General features: G+C 34.6%; 6 protein-coding genes and 1 long non-coding RNA gene across 8 annotated transcripts in view; 4 read left to right on the forward strand and 3 right to left on the reverse strand.

The window, feature by feature from the left end:
- LOC123677464 (cytoplasmic aconitate hydratase-like) overlaps positions 1-3,251 on the forward strand; it is a 19,213-nt gene extending 15,962 nt beyond the window's left edge. Inside the window, exon 14 of the mRNA XM_045613991.1 lies at positions 2,560-3,251. Coding sequence (XP_045469947.1) covers positions 2,560-2,859 — 300 coding nt within the window. The 3' untranslated portion in view covers positions 2,860-3,251. The remainder of the gene's footprint in view (positions 1-2,559) is intronic.
- A 2,383-nt stretch (positions 3,252-5,634) lies between these two features.
- LOC123679042 (6-phosphogluconate dehydrogenase, decarboxylating) lies at positions 5,635-11,794 on the reverse strand. Its single transcript, XM_045616385.1, has 6 exons — positions 11,653-11,794; positions 10,886-11,268; positions 9,529-9,873; positions 7,287-7,522; positions 6,891-7,164; positions 5,635-5,925 (listed from the first exon to the last, which is right to left on the reverse strand). Exons 1-6 carry the CDS (start codon positions 11,655-11,657, stop codon positions 5,723-5,725), a joined length of 1,446 nt encoding a protein of 481 aa, XP_045472341.1. The 5' UTR covers positions 11,658-11,794; the 3' UTR covers positions 5,635-5,722.
- Positions 11,795-11,903: 109 nt separating this feature from the next.
- On the forward strand, positions 11,904-14,021 carry LOC123679043. Its single transcript, XR_006747345.1, has 3 exons — positions 11,904-12,040; positions 12,927-13,062; positions 13,732-14,021. It is a non-coding gene; the product is annotated as an uncharacterized LOC123679043 (long non-coding RNA).
- A 1,039-nt stretch (positions 14,022-15,060) lies between these two features.
- LOC123679046 lies at positions 15,061-19,023 on the reverse strand. The gene is made up of 5 exons (XM_045616387.1): positions 18,925-19,023; positions 17,210-17,644; positions 16,979-17,127; positions 16,701-16,904; positions 15,061-15,365 (listed from the first exon to the last, which is right to left on the reverse strand). Exons 2-4 carry the CDS (start codon positions 17,427-17,429, stop codon positions 16,809-16,811), a joined length of 465 nt encoding a protein of 154 aa, XP_045472343.1. The 5' UTR covers positions 17,430-17,644; positions 18,925-19,023; the 3' UTR covers positions 15,061-15,365; positions 16,701-16,808.
- Positions 17,805-18,900, forward strand: LOC123679045 (probable phosphatase phospho2). The gene has a single exon (XM_045616386.1). It carries the CDS (start codon positions 18,098-18,100, stop codon positions 18,878-18,880), a length of 783 nt encoding a protein of 260 aa, XP_045472342.1. The 5' UTR covers positions 17,805-18,097; the 3' UTR covers positions 18,881-18,900.
- Positions 19,024-19,678: 655 nt separating the features above from the next.
- On the reverse strand, positions 19,679-22,165 carry LOC123679047 (lysine--tRNA ligase). 2 transcript variants are annotated; one of them, XM_045616390.1, is made up of 5 exons: positions 22,005-22,165; positions 21,332-21,771; positions 20,448-21,269; positions 19,892-20,241; positions 19,679-19,812 (listed from the first exon to the last, which is right to left on the reverse strand). In XM_045616390.1, the coding sequence occupies exons 1-5, from the start codon at positions 22,028-22,030 to the stop codon at positions 19,717-19,719; spliced, it is 1,734 nt and encodes a 577-aa protein (XP_045472346.1). In that variant the 5' UTR covers positions 22,031-22,165; the 3' UTR covers positions 19,679-19,716. The 2 variants fall into 2 exon arrangements, with proteins under 2 accessions (XP_045472346.1, XP_045472344.1); XM_045616388.1 differs by having other exon boundaries at positions 21,822-22,102.
- Positions 22,166-22,815: 650 nt separating this feature from the next.
- On the forward strand, positions 22,816-24,410 carry LOC123679048 (Golgi reassembly-stacking protein 2). Its single transcript, XM_045616391.1, has 3 exons — positions 22,816-22,968; positions 23,028-23,154; positions 23,213-24,410. The coding sequence occupies exons 1-3, from the start codon at positions 22,906-22,908 to the stop codon at positions 24,334-24,336; spliced, it is 1,314 nt and encodes a 437-aa protein (XP_045472347.1). The 5' UTR covers positions 22,816-22,905; the 3' UTR covers positions 24,337-24,410.
- The last annotated feature ends 1,710 nt before the right edge of the window (positions 24,411-26,120 follow it).

Consider the following 26,120-nt stretch of genomic DNA (forward strand, 5'->3'; position numbering starts at 1 on the left):
ATCTCGCTCGCTATCAATTGTTTTGCTATTTTTGTGTGTATAGGCGATATTTCCAAGCATCACTTCGACAAATTTTCAGATTGTATAGATTTTCAGGTTGACTAGAATTTCAATGTTTTTTCAATGATTCTTTTTTAGTAGGTGTATATTGCTAAACATTATACCATTTTTTTTGGCGTTAATGTTGATTATTTATACTTCATTCAAATCATCCAATTTCCTATGCAATGTGAAACATTTCGAACTAATAAATGTGTATATTCCATTAACAGATGACAATAAAGTCCGTCAACATGTTTAGACAACCAAATCTTCTCATTAACGAGGATTTTATGATGTGGTTTTTCTGAATAGAGGTCGCAACTATGCAGTTTCTATTGTTATCGATACCATATTATGTTAATGATGTTTATGGAATTTTAAAGTGTTTCTTCTTCAATCAGAAATGCGTAAGACCTTTGAAACCGGAAATTTCTCCTATTTGAAATCCAAGTATTGAAAGTTCATTAATTTTGGTAAATTATTTCGAAACCGCGTAGACATCATTTTAGGGAAAAGAATTCCAAGCTGTCTTGAATCACAGTTTATGATTTTGAGAGAGCTTGAGAATGCGATCCAAAATCAAGGAAACAAATTTTGAAAAAAATACTTTAAATCATATCCAATAAAATATTACTTTAGGTAGATGTTTACCTCATAATAAATATTGAGACATTATACAGTTTGAATTTAGGATTATCAGTTAATTCATTAACTCACGAACTTTTAGAGTTAGGAGGACTTCACCGTTAAAAATAACGTTTCAATTCAGTATTTTCTTCAAATTGTAGATTATATTCTTATTATTTCAATAATTAATCTTTGAAATCGTTGGAAACATTTTTGTGATTCTTTTAAATTTTCTCAGTTTGTGGAATCCAAGAATTGAATGGAAAAATATGTCAGTGACTTATTTTATTTTTCCTCAGAAACCATAAGAATATAAATAAGTATTTCTACAGGGTATTTCTTAATGGGAGGTACAAAGGAAAATGACAAATTCCTCGGATCATTTTGAGAATGTACCCGCAAACCATTTGTTTGGATGTTTCTTGTAGTCCTATTTTTTGCGATAATTATACCATTTTATCGAATCTTCATTAATATTCGCTACAGATTGGATTAATGAGTACCAAAATTCATAATTCATTTATTCATCACACAGCTTATACTAACTGGATCTTTATAATATTTTGGAGTAATAACGCTCTATGTTCTGTCAGGTATTTGAATGAATAAGATAGTACGAATGGAGTAGTATTTACTCTCTATGGTCCGTCAGGTATCTCTACGGATAAGATATTACGAATAGAGTTATCGCTCTATGGTCTGTGGGGTCTCTCTACGGATAAGATATTACGAATAGAGTAGTATTTACTCTCTATGGTCCGTCAGGTATCTGTATGAATAAGATATTATGAATAGAGTAGTATTTACTCTCTATGGTCCGTCGGATATCTGTACGGATAAGATATTACGAATATAGTTAACGGTCTATGGTCTGCGAGGTATCTTTACGGATAAGATATTACGAATAGAGTAGTTATAACGCTCTATGTTCCGTCGGGTATTTGAATGGATCAGATTTTGCGAATAGAGTGTATTAACGATCTGTGATTTGTCAGATATTTGTACAGATAATATTTTTCTTGAAGTCCTACTTTTTTGTGATTATTATACCAGTTTATCGAATCTTTATTAATCTTCACTACAGATTCGGTAAATAATTAACAAAACTTATAATTAATTTATTCATCATGGATTACTAACTGGATCTTTTTAATAATTTGGATTTTCCTGAAGATTACCTACTAGAGAATTTATTGAAATGTTTCTCTCGAAATCGGTAGCAGATACGATAAAACTAAAAGAAACCAAGAAGTGTAGTACTGGATCTTTTTACATTTTTCTTAACAATCACTTGTCCAACAAAAAAAAGGTCTGGAGGAAAGGAGCAGTCACTGTTCGGAAAAAAATATCACCCTGTAGATTTCTATTCAAAATTAGCATATCACATAATGAAAACTTCAAATTTTAATATTTATGCCGAATTTAAGTTGAATATCTTGTTAGGGAAAGATGCTATGAGAAAAAAACTGGAAAAATAATCAAACTTAACACCCTGTATCTCGAAAAAATTCTATTCTATAGGATTTTTTTTCTTAAAATGATCCGAGGAATCTACTATTTTCGTTTGTACCTCCAATTTAGGAACTACCTGTATAACTCACGATTCCGATCAACACATTTTAAAGGCTGAAAATCTAGTAATCAAATTTGAAGATATATTTCGCGAAAAATAGACGACTTATGAAATTTAAAATAGTAATTTATGAGTTGAAGAAAATGAGAAGACATTTTGTGAAATCTAAAATGTTTTTTGATTTAATTTCTTGTTGCTCAGCTCTAATTTTCATTTAGAATTACATATAATTAGGTCATAAAGTAAAATTCGCGCTTTTTCAACAAGTATCCCCAATATTTCTCGAAATTAACAATTATTGATCCTTAATTTTTCAGGGCATTAAAGCTGTGATCGCAGAATCCTTCGAAAGGATCCACAGGTCCAACCTCGTAGGAATGGGAATCATCCCGCTGCAGTTCCTGCCCAACCAGAACGCTGACACTCTCGGTTTGACGGGAAAAGAAATATACAATATAGATTTACCCGAGGATCCCAAACCCGGTCAAAAAATCACGGTAACACTCAACACTGGAACCTCCTTCGAGGTTGTTCTTAGGTTCGACACAGAGGTAGATCTGCTGTTCTTCAATAACGGTGGAATTTTGAATTACATGATTAGGAAAATGTTGAAGTAGTAGAGAGGTGAGGGGGTCCAACGATAGGACCGTTGTTGATTTTTTTTTTGGGGAGGTTTGTGGGTTAATTTTTTATGCGATATGGATTATACGGACACGATAATTATGAGGCGATAGTGACTTGTCGATTGGCTAGGTGTAAGTCCATTCGAAGACTGTTTTTACTGTTCAATTTTTTTTTTAAGTCTATACATAATTTTTATGTACTTTTAAACGTTACGAATATCAAGAAAATGCTCGCCTAGGTGTATCTGGTACATTCTATTGATTTATATACTTTTTATTGCATTGTACTGAAAGTACATTCATCATACCATCATCACAAGATAATATTTTTTGTATTCAGGACGAAAAAAACAAAAAAAAAAGAGAAATAAACAAAGCAATAACAATTTATTGTGTATAAATATAAAAACCTCTTATGGGAAAATAAATGGATTTTCTGAAAGGAAAAAAACAAGAATAAACAAAGCAATAACCATTTTGTTTGTAAAAAAAAAAGTCTCTGTATATTTCTTGCCCCCCCCTGAAATATCGCATGAGAAAAGAAATACAACATGAATTTAGTGGAAACTTGAAGGACTTGGAAATTTTGGCCCCCCTTAGAAAATCCTGGCCCCTCCTTGTCCCCCTATTATTGAAATATGACGTCGCCACTGTCTGTATAGAAAAATAAACGCAATCAATGGATCAAAAGGAAAAAAACGAGAATAAACACAGCAATAATAATCTCTTATAAATATCAGGTGTGTGAATAAGTCTTTCCCGTTTTTTGTAAGAGATGGCGCCACCAATACTGTGCGAGTATTTAATGGTTACATATGTCATAATCAAAGCTTATTCATCTGTCAACAATTCCACACTAACACATTAGTTGAAATTTTTTCGCATCATAAATTTTTGAAATCGTGAAAATGTCGAAATTTGAGCCGAGTCGACGTCATTTGCGGGAAGTTTCACTTTATTGGTTCAATTTGAAGAAATCTGCTGCCGAGGCGCATCGGTTGCTTCAGGAAGCTTATGGAGAAGGTTGTGTCGATGATTCAAGTGTTCGCGGATGGTTTCGACGCTTCAAAAGTGGCGATTTCGACGTGGAAGACAAGGAGCGTTCCAGGCGGCCGCAAATCTTTGAAGATCAAGAATTGGCGACTTTGCTTGATGAAGATTCGTGTCAAACGCAAGAAGAACTTGCTGAAGCATTGGGAGTTGACCGAACAACCATTTCCAAGCGTTTGAAAGCCATGGGAATGATCCAAAAGCAAGGAAATTGGGTGCCGTACGAACTGAAGCTGAGAGACGTCGAACGGCGTTTTTTCACTTGCGAACAGCTGCTTCAGCGACATAAAAGAAAGGGTTTTCTGCATCGTATCGTGACTGGCGATGAAAAGTGGATCCGTTACGATAATCAGAAGCGAAGAAAATCATGGGGACTACCCGGCCATGCATCATCATCGACGGCCAAGCCAAATATTCATGGCGCCAAGCTCATGCTCTGTATATGGTGGGACCAGCTAGGTGTGGTTTACTATGAGCTTCTGAAACCGAATGAAAGGATCACAGGCGAGGTCTATCGACGACAATTGATGCGTTTGAGCCGCGCACTGCGAGAAAAACGGCCACAATACTCCGACAGGCACGACAAAGTTATTTTGCAACATGACAATGCTCGCCCACATGTTGCACAGCCGGTGAAAACATACTTAGAAACGCTCAAATGGGAAGTCCTACCCCACCCGCCGTATAGTCCAGACATTGCTCCGTCTGATTACCATCTCTTCAGATCGATGACGCATGGCCTGGCTGACCAGCACTTCCATTCCTACGAGGAAGCCAAAAAATGGGTGGATGACTGGATAGAGGCCAAACCGGTCGAATTTTTTCGCAACGGGATTCGTATGTTGCCAGAAAGATGGGGAAAAGTTGTAGCTAGCGATGGCCAATACTTTCAATAATTCATTTGTAACCATTTTTTCACAATGAAGGCTCAAAATCTGAAAAAAAACGGGAAAGACTTATTCACACACCTTTTTTTATATAAAACCTCAGTATACAGTGGCGGCACTAGGGAGGGGGGTTTGTGTTAAATTTTTGCTGTCCCCCCCTGAAAGATTGTAGGAGTATAAAAATGCAACATGAATTTAGTGGAAACTAAAAGAACCTGGAAATCTTGGCCCCCCTTAGTAAATCCTGGCCCCTCCTTGTCCCCCTATTATTGAAAGCTGGCGTCGCCACTGTCTGTATAGAAAAATGAACCAAATCAATGGATCAAAAGAAAAAAAACAAGAATAAACACAGCAATAATAATGTCTTATAAATATAACAACTCAGCCTACAGTGGCAGCGCTAGGGAGGGGGTTGGTGCTAAATTGTTGCTGACCCCCCTGAAAGATTGTATGAGTATAAAAATACAACATGAATTTAGTGGAAACTAGAAGGACCTGGAAATCTTGGCCCCCCTTAGAAAACCCTGGACCCTACTAGATCCCCTTATTATTGAAAGCTGGCGTCGCCACTGTCAAAAGAAAAAAAAAATAAGAAAAATCATTCATATCGTTTAAATATATAAAACCTCTGTATACAGTGGCGGCGCTAGGAAGGGAGGTTGGTGTTAAATTGTTGGTGACCCCCCTGAAAGATCGTAAAAATACAACATGAATTTAGTGGAAGGAGCTGGAAATATTGGCCCCCTTGAAAAATCCTGTCCCCTCCTTTCCCTCTATAGGAAAATAAACGCAATCAATGGATTTCTTAAAAAGAAGAAAAAAAACAAGAATAAACAAAGCAATAACCGTTTATTGTGTATAAATATAAAAACCTCTGTATAGGAAAATAAATGCAAAAATTTGATTTGTAAAATGGAATATCAGGCATCGTAAGTACTGGCAGACACGTTTCCACCTTTTCCTGTCCAGTTGGTATGGACGAATTTGCCTTCTTGGCCCAGAAGTTCGTAGGTGTGGGCTCCGAAGTAATCACGTTGGGCTTGGAGGAGGTTGGCCGGTAACTTTTCGCTTCTGTATCCGTCGAAGAAGGCTAAGGCTGTGCCGAGAGCTGGGGTGGGGACACCTAAGAATAATAAATTTTATAGTTATATGTCTAAAGTCAATGTGAGTGTAATATTTTAATTTTCGAGGTTTATGGTCTTCGAAAGGTGAGGTTCTCTAAAATTTTTTTTTTGTTTTCATAGGGATTTTGAGGTTCTGCAGATATGAAATAGATTTTTGTGTTATTAGACTCGGTTTGGTTCGCTGAATAATAATAAAAATGAAGTAATCCGTTTGGAAAATGTGAGCCCTACAAGTTCCAAAAATAGTCATGTTTTTCGATTATAAAACAATCAATTATTAAACTTGATCAGTTTACAACTCGCGTTTGCAACTTTGCTCGAAGGTTCGCAGTATTAAATGCAAAAAAACAAACATAAATACAAAAAATTATAAATATTAAATAACATAAGACAAAGTGGAGTTAGATCAAATTACAAACTACTGGACCAATTTTAATGATCTTTGATTTGTCTTTGTGAGAAATAGTAGAAAAACTATAAAAACATCAGAAAAATACAACAAATAAAATTGAAAGTAAAAAAATTAGGTAATAGGAGGTACGACTTTTTCTAACAATTCCAGAAAGCAAGTTCCAAAAATAGGCATGTTTTTCATTTATAAAACAATCAATTATTAAACTCGATCAGTTCACAATTCGCGTTTGGAACTTTGCTCGAAGATTCGCAGTATTAAATGCAAAAAAACAAACATAAATACCAACAATTATAAATATTAAATAACATAAGACAGAGTTAGACCAAATGTAAAACTACTGGACCAATTTTAATGATCTTTGATTTGTCTTTGCGCCAAACAGTAGAATAACTATCAAAACATCAGAAAAATCCATAAATAAAATTAGGAAATAGAAAGTACAACTTTACAATTCCGGAAATCAAAAACAAAAAATTTACTACCAACTTGGCTGACTTGGATCCTATAACCCCAACACGCATGTAATTACCCGGATGAACTGTTCCTTACCCAAACAAACAGCCGTCGAGACAACGTTCCTCCATCCGGATTGTGCCTTGGAAATAGCATCGATGAAAAACGGTGCCAACAACAAAGAGCTCAAGTTAGGGTCCTTATCGAAGGCCAGTTTGATCTGTCCCAAGAATACGGAGCGAATGATGCATCCACCGCGCCACATCAAAGCGATAGAACCGTAATCGAGATCCCAACTGTGGACTGCCGCAGCTTCCCTCAAAAGCATGAATCCTTGGGCGTAAGACACGATTTTGCTGGCATAAAGAGCCTGAAAAGAAGAACATTAATAGTGACGATGGAACACAATAACAAAACCTGCACAGAACACAAACACTAAGAATGATCATAAGATACGATTTGTAATTTACAAAGCTTTGTTCGGATGCTTACTTGTCTGAGATTTTCCAAAAACTGCTTCTTGTCTCCAGTGAATTTAGACGTGGAAGGTTTGGGAAGGAGTTTGCTGGCCACTTGTCTTTCGGCCTTCAGGGATGAGAGGCATCTGCTGAAGACTGCTTCTCCGATTAGAGTCACTGGCACTCCGTAATTGAGGGCTGAGATGGCTGTCCATTTACCGGTACCCTTTTGTCCTGCGGCATCCCTGATTTTTGGCAGCAAATATTCTCCTGAAAACTCAAAATTATAGTATGCGTTCAACGAAAATTAGTAAAGGTTATTCCAATAAATATTTATATTTCATTATTATACACTGCGCAAAAGAATTAACGCACATTATGGAAATCTCAAATTTATTCTACAACTGAAGGTGTTCTCAATGATAATTATTTTTATCAGAATTATGCATGCATATGTTATCCACTTTCAACGTTTTTCTTCAATACAGATGTTTTTTACCAGCAGGAATAAAAAAAGATGAGATTATCAGATTTTGAATGTATTGGCTCCATTCTGAAATCAGTTGTTCTCGATCAATTATAGTGATCAATAGTTTTTCTTTCGTTTGATGTTCTACACTCGATCGCTATGCAACGCGAAACACGCAATTTGACCCAAGAGGAATGTGCCCAAGCGGTAGTTTTGCGAGAAGAAGGGTGGACATACACAAGAATTGCAGAAAGGTTTGGAGTTTCCCATACAAGTGTGTCCAGAATGTTGCAGCGATTCAGGGAGACAGGTATGAATGTCCGAAGACCAGGACAGGGTAGACCACGGGTAACAACTGCCATTCTAGAACGTTACTTGAGAGTTTCTTCGTTGAGACAATGGTTTGCAACCGCTCGCCTCCTTCAAAATCAGCTTGAGCAAACTCATAGGGTGCAAATTAGCACTCAGACAATAAGAAATCGCCTCAGAGAATATGATTTAAGGCCTCGTGTCGCGGCAAGAGGCCCAGCTCTTACCCCAGCCCATCGAAGGGCGCGTTTGGATTTTGCGAGAGAGCATATCCATTGGGAAGAGGCTGATTGGGAAAGAGTTCTCTTCGCAGATGAGTCTAGATTCTGCCTCTACCATTGTGATCGACGTTCCCTTGTATACAGACGTCCACATGAAAGATATGCTCAGTGCACTCTTTTCCAATCAGCCCCTTCCCAATGGATATGCTCTCTCGCAAAATCCAAACGCGCCCTTCGATGGGCTGGGGTAAGAGCTGGGCCTCTTGCCGCGACACGAGGCCTTAAATCATATTCTCTGAGGCGATTTCTTATTGTCTGAGTGCTAATTTGCACCCTATGAGTTTGCTCAAGCTGATTTTGAAGGAGGCGAGCGGTTGCAAACCGTTGTCTCAACGAAGAAACTCTCAAGTAACGTTCTTGAATGGCAGTTGTTACCCGTGGTCTACCCTGTCCTGATCTTCGGACATTCATACCTGTCTCCCTGAATCGCTGCAACATTCTGGACACACTTGTATGGGAAACTCCAAACCTTTCTGCAATTCTTGTGTATGTCCACCCTTCTTCTCGCAAAACTACCGCTTGGGCATATTCCTCTTGGGTCCAATTGCGTGTTTCGCGTTGCATAGCGATCGAGTGTAGAAAATCAAACGAAAGAAAAACTATTGATCACTATAATTGATCGAGAACAACTGATTTCAGAATGGAGCCAATACATTCAAAATCTGATAATCTCATCTTTTTTTATTCCTGCTGGGAAAAAACATCTGTATTGAAGAAAAACATTGAAAGTGGATAACATATGCATGCATAATTCTGATAAAAATAATTATCATTGAGAACACCTTCAGTTGTAGAATAAATTCGAGATTTCCATAATGTGCGTTAATTTTTTTGCGCAGTGTATGTTGGCACTTGGAACAGATGTCAAATTTGTGATACGGAAAAGAGTTCTGCCAACCAACATTTTTTAAAACAAAAATCACTAAATGCTATTTATGGAAACATTCTGTTAATTTCAATAAAAATTCAGTGAATTAGGGAAAATAATGTATAGTACTTGCACAGAAGGCTCATTTTAACTATAGTTCTTTAAAAAACTGGCCACTTCATGGCTCGTTTTTGAATTCTAAACTCGTGGAAGAATATCAATGCCTTTTGCACTTGTATTATAAATAACTATACTTTTCGGAAATATTTTTGATGAATCTGGTCCCATCAACAAATTTATTCAAGTTTTGCATACTCTTGTAAAATGATGTATGCTGTTGCATTCCTACCTTTATCATCCTTGTATCTCAATATGTCCTTAGTTATTTCAATGAGAAAACTGTCCAACTCCCCTTTGTTCCACTCCTCGAAAGTACTAGCCATCTCCTCTTGGCTGATACCCAAAGCCAACATCAGATCGTACACTTCTCCAATCAACTGCATGTCCCCGTACTCGATTCCGTTGTGCACCATTTTTACGAAATGTCCAGCACCATCGTTTCCGACCCAATCGCAGCAGGGTTGCCCGTCAGCCTTCGCGGAAATGCTCTGGAATATGTCCTTGATATGGGGCCACGCCTCCTTGTTGCCACCCGGCATCAGACTGGGGCCGTATCTTGCACCTTCTTCTCCTCCTGTAATTATAAGTATGTTTTTCAACTATCTTTGGTAATTTCTTTTTGAAAAGAAGAGTTTATTAGCCTAAATCATAAGATCTCCTGAGATACATACCTTAGAGACCTAGGCCTTTGTGGACAAAGGGTTTTTCAAAAGAAATGAAGCAATCTAAAATGGTCATAATGGCAACAATGTCTATTATTTTTTGACATTTCTTATGTCATTTGTGTTTTGTAGGTTATGCCATTCCATCATGGAAAGATACAGGCTTTAACAATAATATACCAATTAAAATAGTATAATTTCTATTGAAAAACCTCTTAAAAACTACGGATTTAAAAAATTATCTTGAAACGCTGATGTCTCCTCTGATTACTTAAGACAATTCATTAAATAAGTCCTAAATTTCATATAACCAACACAAATTGAATGGGGAGTGTCTTAAATATTTAGTTTTGGATAGTTCACATTCTCCATGAAAAAATAAAACGAGAGATGGTTGGAAAACCCACTAGATAAGTTTGCCACAAGGAAAATCCATTTGTTGATATGACATAGAGTGGAAGTATTATTATATAGATTTCAGATAGAGATTTTTGAACTTCTGTAATTGTTTTTTCAACATAGTATGATTATATTTATTGTTCTTTCAATTGTCTGGCAGACATCTTTTTATTTTCATAGGTAATTTAATAGAAGTTTTCAACGATTGAGTTCAGATACCATTCTTAACTTCCAATCTTTTGTACATTAATGAAAGTTTCTTCATGTAAGGGAAGTTCTCTTTAGGTTGGCCAGAAAATTTTCATAAAATTTAAGATATAGATTTTGAAAATGGTTCATTCTAAGTGTGATTCAATTTAAAATTTGTAAGATCAAGATGGATGCTAAGAGTGATATAAAAGCGAAATCAGGTACATTAGTTCTGGTTGCTTTGACCTAGTTTCACTTGAACGCACAGTAATTCTCATTCTCATTCAATGTTTCCTACGTTTCTTAACTGATAATACAATAGGATGAAATTCCTACCAGACACTCCCGAGCCAACGAATCTGATTCCCTTCTTTGCCAAATCCTCGGTTCTTCTCTGAGTATCGGCATATTCGGAATTGCCACCATCGATTATGATGTCCCCTTTGCTCATGTGAGGTACAAGTTGATCGATGAAACTATCAACTGCAGAACCAGCCTTGACGAGCAGCATCACACGTTTGGGCGATTTCAATTTCGATATTAAATCAGGAACGGATTCTGCTCCGACGATATTCTTGCCTTTTGCCTCGTTTGCCAGGAAATGGTGAACTTTTTCAATGGATCTGTTGTATGCTACCACCTTGAATCCATGATCTGCCATGTTCAGTATCAGGTTTTGGCCCATGACGGCCAAACCAATAAGTCCAATATCAGCATCTCTGAGTAATTTCAAAAGTCTTAGTTTTTCTTTCCTATTTCATGTTAAATACTTTTTTATAAACGAAGAATGGGTTTAAGAGTGAAAAAATTGAAAATTAGGGTAAATTTTCATATAACAAGACTTTAATTTTGAACAATAATAGTTATCTGCAGAACTCTCAATTACAGGTGAATGATTGATTTAGGCGGTTCTACAAAATATTCCCTAAAAAAATTTGAACATGATTCAGATAAAAAAGCGAGTTCGCCATAATGATTAAGCAATAATTTTGCTAGGTAATTAATTTTTTTTCGAATGAATTTCAGACGAAAATATCGTTAATGAATATTTGCAAAATGAAATCTCAAATATGTTCGTCATTATAAATGTTATTTTTCCTCACCCCATAGCTATTGTAAGAAAAAATCGCCGAAGATTCAACTAGACAACGATATGGAATGATCAGAAGTCAAAAAACCACTGAATGACTGAATTCATCAGGACAGGAGTCACATTGAAATTTTGAAGGTTATCGTAAGTAGATTCATTATTTCCCTTTCTATTTTGTAATGGAAACAGTGCAATGCACTTTCTGTAATCGAACCTTGACACATCTATTAAAATTTCGTCTATTTACTACTTGGCAATAAGTTTCTTGTTTTTTAAGGGAGATATAATCGAATTGGAACTAGGTTAGAAATAAATACCTAAGTGAAATGAGTAATGAGGGAATTTCGTAAATAAATATGTTGTGATGTTTCATAATAACACCATATGAATTCAATGATTAGGTAAGGGAAAGGAAGGAAATAGTTTTTTGATATAACATCTCTATTTACAGTTACTGTACATCATATTTCATACAATATTAAAAGTGAATTATAACAAAATTTAAGTTAATAGTTTATCATTATATTAAGGATGGCTAGTAAACATTATTACTTCTATAACTGCCACCTCTGTAGCCCCTGTTTCGATTGTAATATCCTCTGTTATCTGATCTTCTGTCGTCATTTCTGTTGGAATCACCTCTACCACCTTCTCTATTGTTGTATCTTGTTCTTCCGTACCAGGGACATACAATTGGAGTATCTGGAATACCAGCTTCTTGAATTTTTGTGAAATCTCGATCAGCCGCAGTATATCTCTCTGAAAACTCGGCTTCGCATTCTTCAAGAAAAGCTTGTTGTTCTCTCGTCAAAGCCATTTCTTTTATATTCACTGTCAACTAGTAATTTTAAAATATCAAATAATATCTAAAAATCTTTCCTTCTAATTAGATATACACAATTTGACATAACCTTATTTTATTATTATTGTTTATTTTAGTTGAAACCACAGAGTCTGGTTTTATATATTTTTCTTTATTAATTGAGCTCGGTAGCGAAGCCACAGTATAGGAATATAGAGTTCCTATACTGTGGCGAGGCCATTTACGATTTCTTCAAAAATACTTTGGTTTGCTGGTATTGTGTATTTTTTACTTCAATTTGTGAATTTAAATATTGCAGCAATTTCAATTTTTGACAATAACGTCAATAACCAATAGATTTTTCTTTGTTATACTTTATATATATACATAAAAATTTAAATTTTACTTATTTAATCTTCTCGAAATGAATGATATTAGGAAAAGTACAAAGTAATATTAGAAATAATGTTGGACTCATTTTACAGGTGAATAAGCAAGAATTCTACATATTACCCGATTTATTACCCCATTTGTGAACCTAAAAACTGAAGATGAAATATGCAAAATATGAACTATAGTTCGATGATATGATTCCAGAATGAACATAAATGAAGCATACAGGTATGTTATTCATAAAGAGATAAGGTTTTATTAATGGTAACAAATTTGATAAAAACAAAATTGTAAATTCGAATTGTTTATAAAAAATTCAAATTTGACTTTGAAGACTTAACACTCATCAGTGAAAAAAACAACTTTGGTCAACTCTTTTTATGTTCCTTTAATTTTATTCTTGTTCTTCCAAATTGTGGAAACACTGTTAGTTGATAAGTTATTCAGTATATAAATATTAATATTTGATGTTCCACTATTTATTTCATTAACAACTTTTGTTCTCACTATTTCTACTGAAGACCAGTTGCGACAAGTTTTTTGGAATAGGGCCAGCGTTATAGATATCATTAGATGTGATATGATATGATTAGATGTGATATGATGTACAATTCGTTAAATAAAATAAAATGGTTGCTTGTTGTATTTAAAGCGATTTGAAAATTTTATAGAAAAAATTTGCTTGTGATGAAGACATTTCTTGTCATTATTTTTTTAACTCTTGAAACAAGGAATTTTGTTGATTACCTTGTATCCCAGTTATGAATCCATTCAAATGATTGTCTAGTAAAAACACTCATCCAAACTGGTGGTTGTTATAGCGAACCTGACTGCATTTCCTGTTTAGTTCAATTTATGCTGACTCAGATTTTAATTTAATTCCTTATTTCTTTTTAGGTTTCAATACTCTCGTACGAGTTAGAAAATTTTGTTTTCAACAAGGAATTGATATGGACTATCATTTCATAAACTGATGGAAGAGGAAAAATTCCATTATCCTGAAAGCAGACAGAGAGCAATTTTTGGATGAACAACTAAGCTGCTAGAGAAGGAGATAGAAACAGGAATTTTATTGTTGCATCTTAAACTAAATTTAGCCTTTTGTACTACATCATAATATTTTCTTCGATTTCATATTTATATTTTGAGAATGTATTTTTATGTTAAAAATAAAATTTTGAAATATTTTTGTGCAGTTAATTTACCTATGACCAAATGTCAATGCTCTGAATTTTATAAGGAAAAAGACAATGCTGTTGAAGCTTTCGTTAAAAAATTAGTTTGGAAGTGTTTTTTGAAAGTGGAACCGTGAACTACACAAAATGTTAATAGGCAAAGCTAAAAACAATTTGTTCAGCCATTTTACCGCCAGGGGGAGCCACTAGAAAAACCCAATCATAGAAATAACCATTTATCTAGAATATACTTATTTTTCTAGTTCCAGTTTTCGCCACCAGAGGGCAGTGTAAGTATTACCCATTTTCCCTAGTTCATAATTTTATCACCAGAGGGCAGCACAAGGAACAGAACTGGTACCGCCCTCTGGTGATAAAAATTATGAACTAGTGAAAATGGGTAATACTTACACTGCCCTCTGGTAGCGAAAACTGGAACTAGAAAAATAAGTATATTCTAGATAAATGGTTATTTCTATGATTGGGCTTTCCTAGTAGCGCCCCCTGGCGGTGAAGTAGCTGAACTAAAAATATTTTTAGTTCCAAATTTGTAACAAAAAATGTTTTTAGTTCAACCATTTTACCGCCAGAGGGCGTTACTATGAAAGCCCAATCATAGAAATAACCATTTATCTAGAATATACTTATTTTTCTAGTTCCAGTTTTCGCCACCAGAGGGCAGTGTAAGTATTACCCATTTTCACTAGTTCATAATTTTTATCACCAGAGGGCGGTACCAGTTATGTTCCTTGTGCTGCCCTCTGGTGCCAAAATTATGAACTAGGAAAAATGGGTAATACTTACACTGCCCTCAGGTGGCGAAAACTGGAACTAAAAAAATATGTATAGTCGTGGATTTGACTGAAGGGACGCTAACATCAAACCTTTTTAAAGTTTTGTGCTTTGCCTTATAACATTTTGTGTAGTTCACGGTTTCACTTTCAAAAACACTTCCAAACTAATTTTTTAACGAAAGCCTCTACAGCATTGTCTTTTGCCTCATAAAATTCAGAGCTTTGACATTTGGTCATAGGTAAATTTACTGCACAAAAATATTTCAAAATTTTATTTTTAACATAAAACATAAAAATACATTATCAAAATATAAATATGAAATCAAAGAAAATATTATGATGTAGTACAAAGGCTAAATTTAGTTTAAGATGCAACAATAAAATTCTTGTTTCTATCTCCTCTACCAGCTTAGTTGTTCACCCAAAAATTACTCTCTGTCTCTCCTGCTTTCAGGAATATGGGATTTCATATTTTTCTTCTTCCATCAGTTTATTGAATGATATTCCATATCAAATCCTTATTGAAAACCAATTTTTTCAACTCGTATGAGAGTATTGAAAACTGAAAAGAAATAAGGAATTAAATTAAAATTTGAGTCAGCATAAATTGAACTTAACATGAAAATGAAGTCAGGTTCACTATAACAGCCATCAGTTTTGATGAATTTTTTTTGATGCAGTCACCCATTTGAATGAATACATAGCTGGCATACAAGGAAATTAACAAATTTCCTTGTTTCAAGAGTTAAAAAAACTATAACAAGAAATTCCTTCAATACAAGCAAATTTTTTCTATAAAATCTTCAAATCGCTTCTAATACAACAAGCAACTATTTTTTTATTGATTTTGAACATTCGCCTTTGGGTTTATAACAAATTGTAGACACATCATAAGATTTCTAATGATCTCTATAACGATGGTCCTATTCCAAAAAACTTGTCGCAAACGGGTCTTCAGTAGAAATAGTGAGAACGAAAGTTGTTGATGAAATGAATAGTGGAACATGAAATGTTAATACTTATAGACTGTATAACTTATCAACTAAAAGTGTTTTCACAATTTGGAAGAACAAGAATAAAATTAAAGGAACATAAAATTCAAATATCTTGAAAAAGTGTTTTCACAATTTGGAAGAACAAGAATAAAATTAAAGGAACATAAAATTCAAATATCTTCAAGTTGATGATGGTATCAACTCCCTCAACGTAGATACTTCTTTTTGACACTATGGCTACGCTATAAGAGAACCTGACTGTATCTGTTACAATAGGAATTTTTTGCTTAAAACAACTTATATATAAATTTATTGATAAATATACTTTATCAATAGTTATGAGATTTTGCATTTTTCTCTTATCTTAAAAATAAAAATTGAAGAGAAGCATTGTTAGAAACTTTTCAGTGCTAGTTCACTTATGCAAGCATTTAATCTAGTCAGATCTGCTGCTATGGAAAATTGGATACTTTTTCCATATTTTCAATGGTTCTGGATACGAAATAAACACAAAATTCATACGAAGTTTCAAATTATTTTGTATTTAATTGTAAAATCTTTGTTGGATCCGTTGTAACAGAACCATATCGGATTTGTTTCAATTTCCTGCCCAAATTTCCTCTGAAACCTCTGAACCTGTGATCAACAAGAAATAGTAACAATAGTTATTCTTGAAATTATTTCGAAATTTAATGCAAGGTTTCATAATTAATATAATGAAAATTGCAGGTTTCTAGTTTTTATCGTAATAGAGAACAAAAAAATCTTAAGAAATTGATTCTCAAAGAACGAGCACTGAAAAATTGGACTTATCTCTATAAATTGACTGGACTAAAAATATTTTCAATTTTTTTCTATGAATTTTGTGCTGTTTAGTTTCAATTAAAATGAAGGGTAAGTACCTGAGAAGATCATTTAAAACAGAAGAGTCCTTAGTATCTTTCAAAACATTTCTTCATCATCTCTTTGAATTATTATCATTATGTTAGAGAAATCCAATGGAGAAGATATCAATCAATGGTCTGCACACTTTTTGTTTGTGTTGAAATGTCTGTTTTCAGTCCATCATTATTGAAATCAACTTCCTCGTGAGGATGGGATTCATTCTGGTGAGAAATAACATTTCAAATTCACATTCATGTCAATGCATTAGTATTTAACCTGAAGCAACATTACTTACTTGGGGTAATTCAATTTTTATGTTATCCAATCTCTCTTTCATTTCTACATCTACTTTATAAGTCTTTCTTATATTTTGCCCTGAAGGTCCCATGTTCTGTGTAGGAACCCAGTCAATATTGGTTTCATCCATTAAAGCAGCAGGTTTGCCTGGAAATGAAAATGGATATTAAGAATTCCTATATATCATCAAATAGCTTTTTGTGAAGACCTGAAGCATCAAGAGGCTCACCTGTTATGAAATGTCTGCTGCATACTCTCTGATACTTGATCTTCGAATCTGTTAGATCATCCCTGTTGATTGCATCTAACCATAGTGCTCTTCGCTTTCTGGATAATTCATTTTTTTCAGGCAAAAACCTGTGTTTTGTAATGGTAGGAATATGATAAAATCCAAATCTATCTCTATCGTGACGAGATACACAGCCAGTCACAATACATGTAAGAGGCATTTCTCTTGGAAAAAATTATTAGGCAAATTTCAAAATATAACCCAAATATGGGGAAATTGCAAAATAAACCACTATCTATGCCACTGTGGTCTTCTGTCATTCATAATAGTTTTCAGTGGTTCCTACTAATTTCCCCTGTGTTCTGTGGGTTTCAGCCTGAATCGATAAAAACGTTGAACATTTTAGTCTAGCCATTCTTGCAACAACAGTTTTGTCTGTAACAAAAAATTTATCAGAATTCTCGAAAAATTCGTTCTCGCAAATTACAAGTCCATAAGAATCTATGGTTTTCTCAATGACAGTCACAGATATAGAAGAAGAATTGGAATCATTTAATTTGTGTCTGTGTTATTGTGTATTTGAGGTTGCATATAAAAATGTCTCGAGGAGGAATTCTTCTCGTAAAGTAATTTTTTTAACACTAATTCTTTCAAAATGCTGCACAGACGTGAAATTGATGAATGAAATTCAACTTAAAATTGTTTATATTTTTTATATTCACCTGAACATATTTAAAAATGTGCTTCTCGCATGACAGAATAAACCATCATTAATAACACTTTGAAGGAAGGAGTAAGTATTGAAGATTTCAGTTGATGTAACTGGCATTTCAATCACAGCCAAAGAAGTTATATAAAAACAGTTGACCAAAGTTGTTTTTTTCACTGATGAGTGTGAAATCTTTTATGTCAAAGATGAGAAACCTGGCTGCATTTGATTTTGATCATACAATCATCGAATTGAATAGTGATGCAGTTATAGCTTCAACTGTACAAGGAGGAGTGCCGGAAAGCGTGAAAAATCTCCATCGAAACAATGGTTGGACTGCCTACATGCAAAAAATTTTCGAATTACTTAATATGGAAGGATATTCCGAAGATTTCATAAGAAATACCATTATAAAATTGAATCCGGTTTGTGGTATGATCGATCTGATCGAAGAATTATCTTCAAAGTTCAATTATGATGTAATTATAATAAGTGATTCTAATTCATACTTTATCGATGCCTGGCTGAATAATTATGATTTGAAAAAGTGTGTCCTCAGGGTATTCACTAATCCTGCTCAATTCAAAGACAATCTTTTGATGATCGAACCTTACCATTTACAAGATTACTGTGATTTGAGTAGCAAGAATTTATGTAAAGGTCAAATTCTGCAAGATTTTGTTGCAGAACAGGAAAAGAATGGTGTTCTCTATGATAGAATCATATATGCTGGTGATGGAGCAAACGATTTGTGTCCAATATTGAGATTGAAAATTGGTGATCATGCGTTTGTTAGAAATGGATTTAAATTAGCAGACATAGTTAAAAAAGTTGTAAATGGTGATATGAAGGATAAGTCTGAAAATTTGTATGAAATTAAAGCCAAAATTCACTATTGGACTGATGCTCTAAACATTTTAGAAAAAGTGAGAAACATTCATGATGAAATAAATGATTCATAAAATTAAATGTATTTTTTCTATTTGAGTTAATTTTTTTTACTTACATAAGTCTGGAATCTTCCTAATAAAAACCCATGATCATTTAACCAACACGAAATTATTAAAAATAACACATATTTTGATATTCAAATTGTCATAGAAAATTTGACAAGATCTATTTGCGCATCCACCATAGAGGTGAAATGATTTTTTTTCCATGGTGCTCCTAAATTTTTTATTACGAGAAATTGTATATGCTTTCAATTAATTATTTTCACTATTAAGCTTTAGACAATTCAAGGAAAAAGATTTTTCGGATTTTTTAAGTGTGGTCTAGTAGGTTTTTTATCTGACGTTTCACCCACAACTGTGGTAGGCATCTTCAGGGTTTTTTTGGCGACAGGTTATAATTTGATACTGGATTTCCCCTAATTTAAAAAAAAATAATTCTGTTGAGAAGTCCGGCACTGGAATTCTTATGAAATTTTTATATTACGTTTTTTGAAGGTGCACTTTCCAAGAACAGTGCAAATTTTACGTTATGATGGATCATTATAGTTTTTTATCAGTTTTTGTTATTGAAAATTTAAGATTTTCAACTTGCCAAAATGAATATTTAATATAAAACAACAAATCTGTTCAAAATAGTTAAATGTGACTTATTAAAAAAAGGTTTTACTTCTCTTTCAAGAATTTTTTCACTAAAGTTCGTTTTTAAATGAATTTATAAAAAGGCTGTTTGAAAAAACTGAAGCAAGTAAAGAAATATTACTTAAGTCTATTTCTGACTGAAATTTTGGGGTAATCTAAAACGAAATATGAATAAATATGAAATTTATTGTTTTAACATTAAAAAACTAATGTTGTTGTGGTTCCTCCACTTGACCATTAGATTCTGGTTTGTTATGCTTGTTTGGGTCGTCTGGTTTCATCATTGGGAATAGAAGTACCTCCTACAGTAATTAATTAAATGATAAAAAGTCAATATTCCAAAATTTTCAAAATATCATAAATAAATAAAAACTAACTAACCTTAATATTGTTATTATCGGTAAGGAACATAGTCAAGCGATCTACGCCAAGCCCCCAACCACCAGTGGGAGGGAGACCGTATTCCAAAGCCGTGCAAAAGTTTTCGTCGATCAACTGAATCTCATCGTCTCCCGCTGCCTTCTGTTTCGCCTGTTCCTCGAATCTTTCCCTTTGTACCATCGGATCGTTGAGTTCGGTGTACGCATTACAAATTTCTTTCTTAGCCACGAAAAGTTCGAACCTTTCCGTCAGACCTGGAACGGACCTGTGATATTTGGCCAGAGGGCTCATCACCTGAGGATGCCCAATTATGAATGTCGGATTGACGCATTTCACCTCTAAAAATTCGCCTGGAACAAAGATAACAGAGGTTTTCATCGATATTCAAGTTTTACCGACTGGGCATTAAAACTATCAAAATTTTCTAGAAATGACAACTTCATTTTCGAAAATAACGTCAATTGCTTATTAAAACAAGACGTAGGCAAGAGTCCACTTCTGATTTTCGATTTTGGAAATACACATCAAATAAATTGGAAAAATGGAAATAACTTACCGATCAGTTTATCGAAAGCCCTAGCGTTAGTGTGTGGAGGGGTAAAATCAATGTTATTCTTCTTAATCTGTTCCATCAGGAACTTATTCATCTCTTCAGACTCGTAAGCTACTTTGGGTATCTTAACTTTCAAAACTTCTTCTAGACCGGTCATGATATCGATCCTTTTGAAGGGAGGAGTAAAGTCTAGTTCGACTTCTTCGCCTTCCAATCCGTCAGGATGGTATTTCACCTTGTATGTTCCATGGATACTGTGTACCATACCGGAAATCATGGTTTCAGTTATTGACATAAGATCGTTGTAATCAGCGTAAGCCATGTAGAACTCGCAGGTTGTAAATTCTGGGTTGTGAGTCAGATCGATGCCTTCGTTCCTAAATTGTCTTCCGATCTCGTAAACTCGGTCCAAGCCGCCTACCACCAACATTTTATGGTAAAGCTCAGGCGCTATTCTCATGAAAAGATCCATATTCAACTCGTTGTGATGGGTGATGAAAGGTTTTGCGGTTGCCCCCCCAGCAATCATGTTCATCAAGGGTGTTTCCACTTCTAGAAATCCCATACCGTCTAGGAATTTTCTGACGTACGAGATTATTTTTGTCCTAGTGATGAAGATGTCCCGAACTCTGTTGTTCATGATGAGATCCAAATACCTCTGTCTGAACCTTGTTTCTTTGTCTTTGAGACCATAATGTAGATGAGGGAGCATATGAAGACAAGGAGACAGTAATTTGATGGTTTTAGGTCGGATAGAGAGCTCTCCTTTTTTCGTCTTGGTTGGTACACCCTCGACTCCGATGATGTCCCCTCTGCGGATTTTATCTGCAATTCAGTGAAACTTGAATTACCAAGTCCATTGCGATATTTCCAATAAATACACTAACCTGTATCTTCCAGAAACTTTTCCTCATTTTCATAACAAGACGCGGTCGCCATAACTTGCAATTTAGTTCCCTCAGCCCTCAAGTCATAAAATATCAGTTTAGCTCCTGATTCACGAATAGCGTGGACTCTTCCAGCCAGGCTAACATTGTCAGATTCTACTACATCTCCGTCATTCAAATGCGAGTACTTTTCTATAAAATCCTGGAGGGAAATGGAGACATGGAATTTATGGGGATAAGGGTGGTTATCACCACCGACAGTTTTGAGCTTTTGGATTGCTCCAGTACGTAATTTGAAGTATTCATTTGGTGAAATATCTTCATCTTCCTTCTTTGGTTTTTGCTTAGTAGCCTGAGCAACGGGGTTGGCCAATTTTTCAGCTTCCTTCTGAGCTTGTTTTTGCTGTTTTTCTATAGCCTTCTGTCGGCGCTTTAATTCACTGAAATTGACAGGGTGATTGCATTAATAATTAATTTGATTCATTATTACCTGTTGCAAAAATATGATGCATTTATCTTCTCATTTGAAAGTTTCCTTAAATTTGGTTTGAATAAAACTCGTATTGCTGACGAAAGCATGCTAATCCTAACTTCAAGCTTTCTATCTTAAAAGAGAATAATTTTCGAAAAGGGTCAACAGGAATGATATCCTGTTTTTGAACGGCAAACTTACTTCTTGGAAATATTTGTATCTCCCATTGTTAATATATCCAAATAATCTCAAAGCTACCAATTTTCAAACAAGGCAGGAGAGGAGAGAGGATGTTCAAGAGATTAGGTTAGTCTCTTTCTTTGTCTTTGGTGACTTTTGATCATTTTGTCTACTGTTGTTAACATAGAAGTATCTATTTTTTTTTGCTAATTTCTGATAAGAAAATTTTTAAATTTGCTACAACTAGTAACTAGTAAAGAAATATTCGATTATCTACATGATGAATACCATGAATATCTAAGGGACATCAAACGACTGTACTGTAGTTCCAATGTTATTATTGTGAAAATTGTACCTACTGCTTTTCTAATATTTTCAGTTGGCGAAACTGCTGATTTGTATACATTCCCAAATGAATTGACCATATTCACCGTCGCCATATTGTTTTGCGACAATACCAACTACCCAGTGTTCCCAACGGAGAAATTTTGAGTTTACTAGAAAAATACCGCTAATATCAAAAATACTATCAGCCATAGAGACTATTCTTCCACTGACTATTTCCAAAAATGAAGCGAAGCCTTCATTTATACACTCGGCCACAATTAATTTGTTCAGAAAACCACCTTTCACTAATGTTTTTATTTCCAAAAGGTGAAATTTTTGCAAAATATTGTCCCAAACAAGCCTATCTGACGTAGCAGCCAGAAAAGGTACACATAAACTTCACTTAGAAACTTTATATTATGGAATTTTTCTAGTAAACTCAATATTTCTTCGTTGGGAATACTGGGTAGTTGGTATTGTCGCATAACAATATGGCGACGGTGAATATGGTCAATTGACATTCGTATTTGTTATTGACATGACATGCCACGTAATTTTGACGATTTTCTTAGATGAATAGGTAAAATAAAAAAAAATGGGAAATTCAGAAAGTGTCGATATTCCTGGAGGTGGATCTGAAGGTTATCATATATTGAGGGTATGAAAGTTTATATAGGGACTTAGGGTAGCATTAATTTACACAGGAAATAATTGCAGATCCAGGAAAATTCACCCGGTAGTAGGGCAGGCTTACAACCATTCTTCGATTTCATCGTTGCAATAAACGGGATTCGTCTGGATAAAGATAACGATACCTTGAAGCAAATCCTCAAAAACGGTATAGGTTAGTCAATATTGATCAGAAACGTTAATTATGTCTTCTAATCAATTCGAAATTTCAGGTAAACAATTGCCTCTGACCGTATACAGCAGTAAAACGCAAAGTGTCAGAAGTGTAACTATTGAGCCCAGTGACTCTTGGGGTGGTCAGGGATTACTTGGTGTCAGCATACGATTCTGCTCCTTCGAAGGTTCAAATGAGATTGTTTGGCATGTTCTTGAAGTACATCCAAATTCTCCCGCCTTAATAGCGGGACTTCAACCATTCACAGATTACATTGTTGGAGCCGATTCTGTCTTACATGAATCTGAAGATCTATATACCCTTGTGGAAAGTCACGAAGGAAGAAGTTTAAAATTATATGTGTACAATTGTGAGGATGATTCTTGTAGGGAAGTTACGATAATACCAAACCGTAGTTGGGGTGGAGAAGGATTCTTAGGATGCGGTATTGGATATGGATATCTTCATCGAATTCCAGTGAGAGGGACAAATCCTCCCACAACAAGTATAACTCATACACATACACATTCTGGTATGAATCCTCCTATTATACACCCAGAAGAACCTGTCGAGAAAAAGGAGAGTATAGATGTTCCATCCAGTAATATTATTGAGCCTAAGGCCGATGAAACAGTTGCTGAAGTTAAGAACGAATCAATTGATGTTCCAAATGTTAATCCTGTACCAACAATGCCTAGTCAATTGCCAGTAGTTCCAAACGAAAATCCCTTTAGGCATAAGTCAAGTAATTTCACTTCGCATATACCACCTCCGTCAAGTATTCCTCAGTTTATAAATGTAGAAAATATGGCAAATATGCCGCCACCCCCTGCTATGGTAGGTGGTACTTTTTTGCCTCCACCTACAACAATACCACAGTTTACTAATGTAGGGATGCCACTTAATACCAATGAAGGTCAGCAGGCAGTTCCCATGTATACAGTCAACTACAGCCAATCTAACCCCACCATAAATTCATTTTCGCAAAATCCATTTATGCAACCCAGTGTTTTACCAATGTCAGTACCTCAACCGATGTCAATACCTTCACCGGTAGTGGATACAGAAAATTCGAATGTCAACTCTAACGTTTTGCAACAGCCCCCTTTTTTCAATCCCGAAATTGCAGCCCAATCTGCCCAACAGTTGCTGCAAAGTAACCCCAACTTCAGGATTAGTTAAGTGTAATTTTTATATTTATAGGAACTGAAATGTTTATCAATTATTTTGTTGAAATTATAATCATTTTTATCTTTCGTTTTTTGTTTCATTTGGAATTCTGAAGAACAAAGGATCACATATTTATTCATTTTGGGAATGATAGTGGTTGTAAAAGAAATGGTTAAATTATGCTATGAGTAGATTGTTTGCAAACTCTAATATCTTCAGAAATTTATTTCAGTTTGAAATCTATGGTGGCAGGTGGATCCAAAAAAATTAAACCACAAAATAAATAATTGCTCTAATCTGTGGTTGAGCATAGAATTGAACTAAGCATGATAATCACAGATTCTCAACAAACGTATTATGAAACCATAGACAAAGTATAAAGAATTTCTATGTATGAAACCCTTATTATTTAGAACTAAAACTTATCTCTGCTCATATGGATTAACATCTTAAAAAATATGACCATGATACAACAGGAGAATATAATTTCTAATTCATAAAATCTTTAATTTTGATACACGAAAATGGTGGCTGCTTCGATTATTTCATATCATTGGCAGACATTTTCATATAACACGATGGCGTTTCTTGAAATTATAATGATTCGGAAATGTATCGTAGTATTTTTTTATTAAATATAGTTGGGATGTCAAACGGCAAGATATATATAACTATTTTAATATAATTTATGTCTGAAATGAAATGGTGGATGCGTTCTCGTACCATTTTTCACATTTTCAGAGTATCAGATATTTGTGATTCAGTAGAAGGAACAACTTTTTGCGGTAATTAATATTCATTAGAACTAGTATAGCCCATCAATTTTCCCATATTTCCTTCAAGAGGAGTCATTATTAACCCTTCAAAAACTTAATATAAATGGTGGATGCGCTAACATTTCTAGCACGATATACAGTATAAATTATTTTTTCGATGCCTAGCTCTTGAATATTTGCTAATTCTCAAAGAAATTGAAGCCCAGTGTTGATTTGTGAGGGAGGGCACAAAGAAACTCTACATTTTGTCTTTAAATAATGTCCATTTTCCCATGTTAGAAATTGCTGAAGACTAGTGAAATCAATATAAGAAAATAGATTTCATGTGTGAAAAATAGTTTTTGGTGAGCCTTTTGTGTCTCCCTAACGAGTCATTAACACTTACGTATTATGTATGTATTTTCTGAATTCAAGCGATCATTTCGAAATGATCAATATACCAAAATGAATTGGCAGCTTTTATTCAAAGTTGGTAAACTGAATTTTGTAGATACTCAAATACCTATGCCTTGATTGAACAAAATAAAATCAAATCATCCTTACGAAGCTTTTATTGGCAGTTATTAAAAAAATGGTAGCCATATTGTTTTCATTGTTTCGTGTTGAAAACATGATTAAAGTATTAAAGTAATAATTCATTTGATGTGAAAAATTAAAAAAGAACTGTGGATATTCTATGTCATCAAATAGATACAGGAATGTTCAGCGTCCGTCACTGGTCTCCAATTTCCTCCAAAGGCCCGAAGCGAGAAGAAAACAATCATCGATTTTCCTCTGTAATCGAATAAGTATCCGAAATATCTGGCAAATTCAGTTCAGTTGAGAGTGGAGACGTAATTTTCTTATTTCTCTACTTTCCCTTTCGCCCAAGTTTCCCTTTCGAGCCGAGAGTTGATCGACCAAGGATTTCCCCTCCAACCCCTATTTCCCTCGCGCCGCTCTCCCATTGGACGGACGGGGCAGCCATCACAAAAAAGGCGGTAAAAGAAATAAGGGTGGAAGTGAATGGAATTAGATTGC

The sequence above is a fragment of the Harmonia axyridis genome, chromosome 4 (assembly GCF_914767665.1).
Source record: "Harmonia axyridis chromosome 4, icHarAxyr1.1, whole genome shotgun sequence".
NCBI classification, from domain to species: domain Eukaryota; kingdom Metazoa; phylum Arthropoda; class Insecta; order Coleoptera; family Coccinellidae; genus Harmonia; species Harmonia axyridis.

Excerpts from the sequence above, each read along its gene's own strand:
- LOC123679042 (XM_045616385.1), bottom strand. Across the intron at positions 7,523-9,528 it reads GAGATACAAGGATGATAAAG|GAGAATATTTGCTGCCAAAA; the intron begins GTAGGAATGCAA and ends TTGAGTTTTCAG. Across the intron at positions 5,926-6,890 it reads CTCGACGGCTGTTTGTTTGG|GTGTCCCCACCCCAGCTCTC; the intron begins GTAAGGAACAGT and ends TATTATTCTTAG.
- LOC123679046 (XM_045616387.1), bottom strand. The coding sequence starts at position 17,429 with ATGCCTCTTACATGTATTGTGACTGGCTGTGTATCTCGTCACGATAGA. Across the intron at positions 17,128-17,209 it reads CAGCAGACATTTCATAACAG|GCAAACCTGCTGCTTTAATG; the intron begins GTGAGCCTCTTG and ends TTTCATTTCCAG. Across the intron at positions 16,905-16,978 it reads TAAAAATTGAATTACCCCAA|AATGAATCCCATCCTCACGA; the intron begins GTAAGTAATGTT and ends ATTTCTCACCAG.
- LOC123679045 (XM_045616386.1), top strand. The coding sequence starts at position 18,098 with ATGAGTGTGAAATCTTTTATGTCAAAGATGAGAAACCTGGCTGCATTT.
- LOC123679047 (XM_045616388.1), bottom strand. The coding sequence starts at position 21,910 with ATGCTTTCGTCAGCAATACGAGTTTTATTCAAACCAAATTTAAGGAAA. Across the intron at positions 21,270-21,331 it reads AAAGTTTCTGGAAGATACAG|ATAAAATCCGCAGAGGGGAC; the intron begins GTTAGTGTATTT and ends ACTGAATTGCAG. Across the intron at positions 19,813-19,891 it reads CCGATAATAACAATATTAAG|GAGGTACTTCTATTCCCAAT; the intron begins GTTAGTTAGTTT and ends TAATTACTGTAG.
- LOC123679048 (XM_045616391.1), top strand. The coding sequence starts at position 22,906 with ATGGGAAATTCAGAAAGTGTCGATATTCCTGGAGGTGGATCTGAAGGT. Across the intron at positions 22,969-23,027 it reads AAGGTTATCATATATTGAGG|ATCCAGGAAAATTCACCCGG; the intron begins GTATGAAAGTTT and ends AAATAATTGCAG. Across the intron at positions 23,155-23,212 it reads AATCCTCAAAAACGGTATAG|GTAAACAATTGCCTCTGACC; the intron begins GTTAGTCAATAT and ends TCGAAATTTCAG.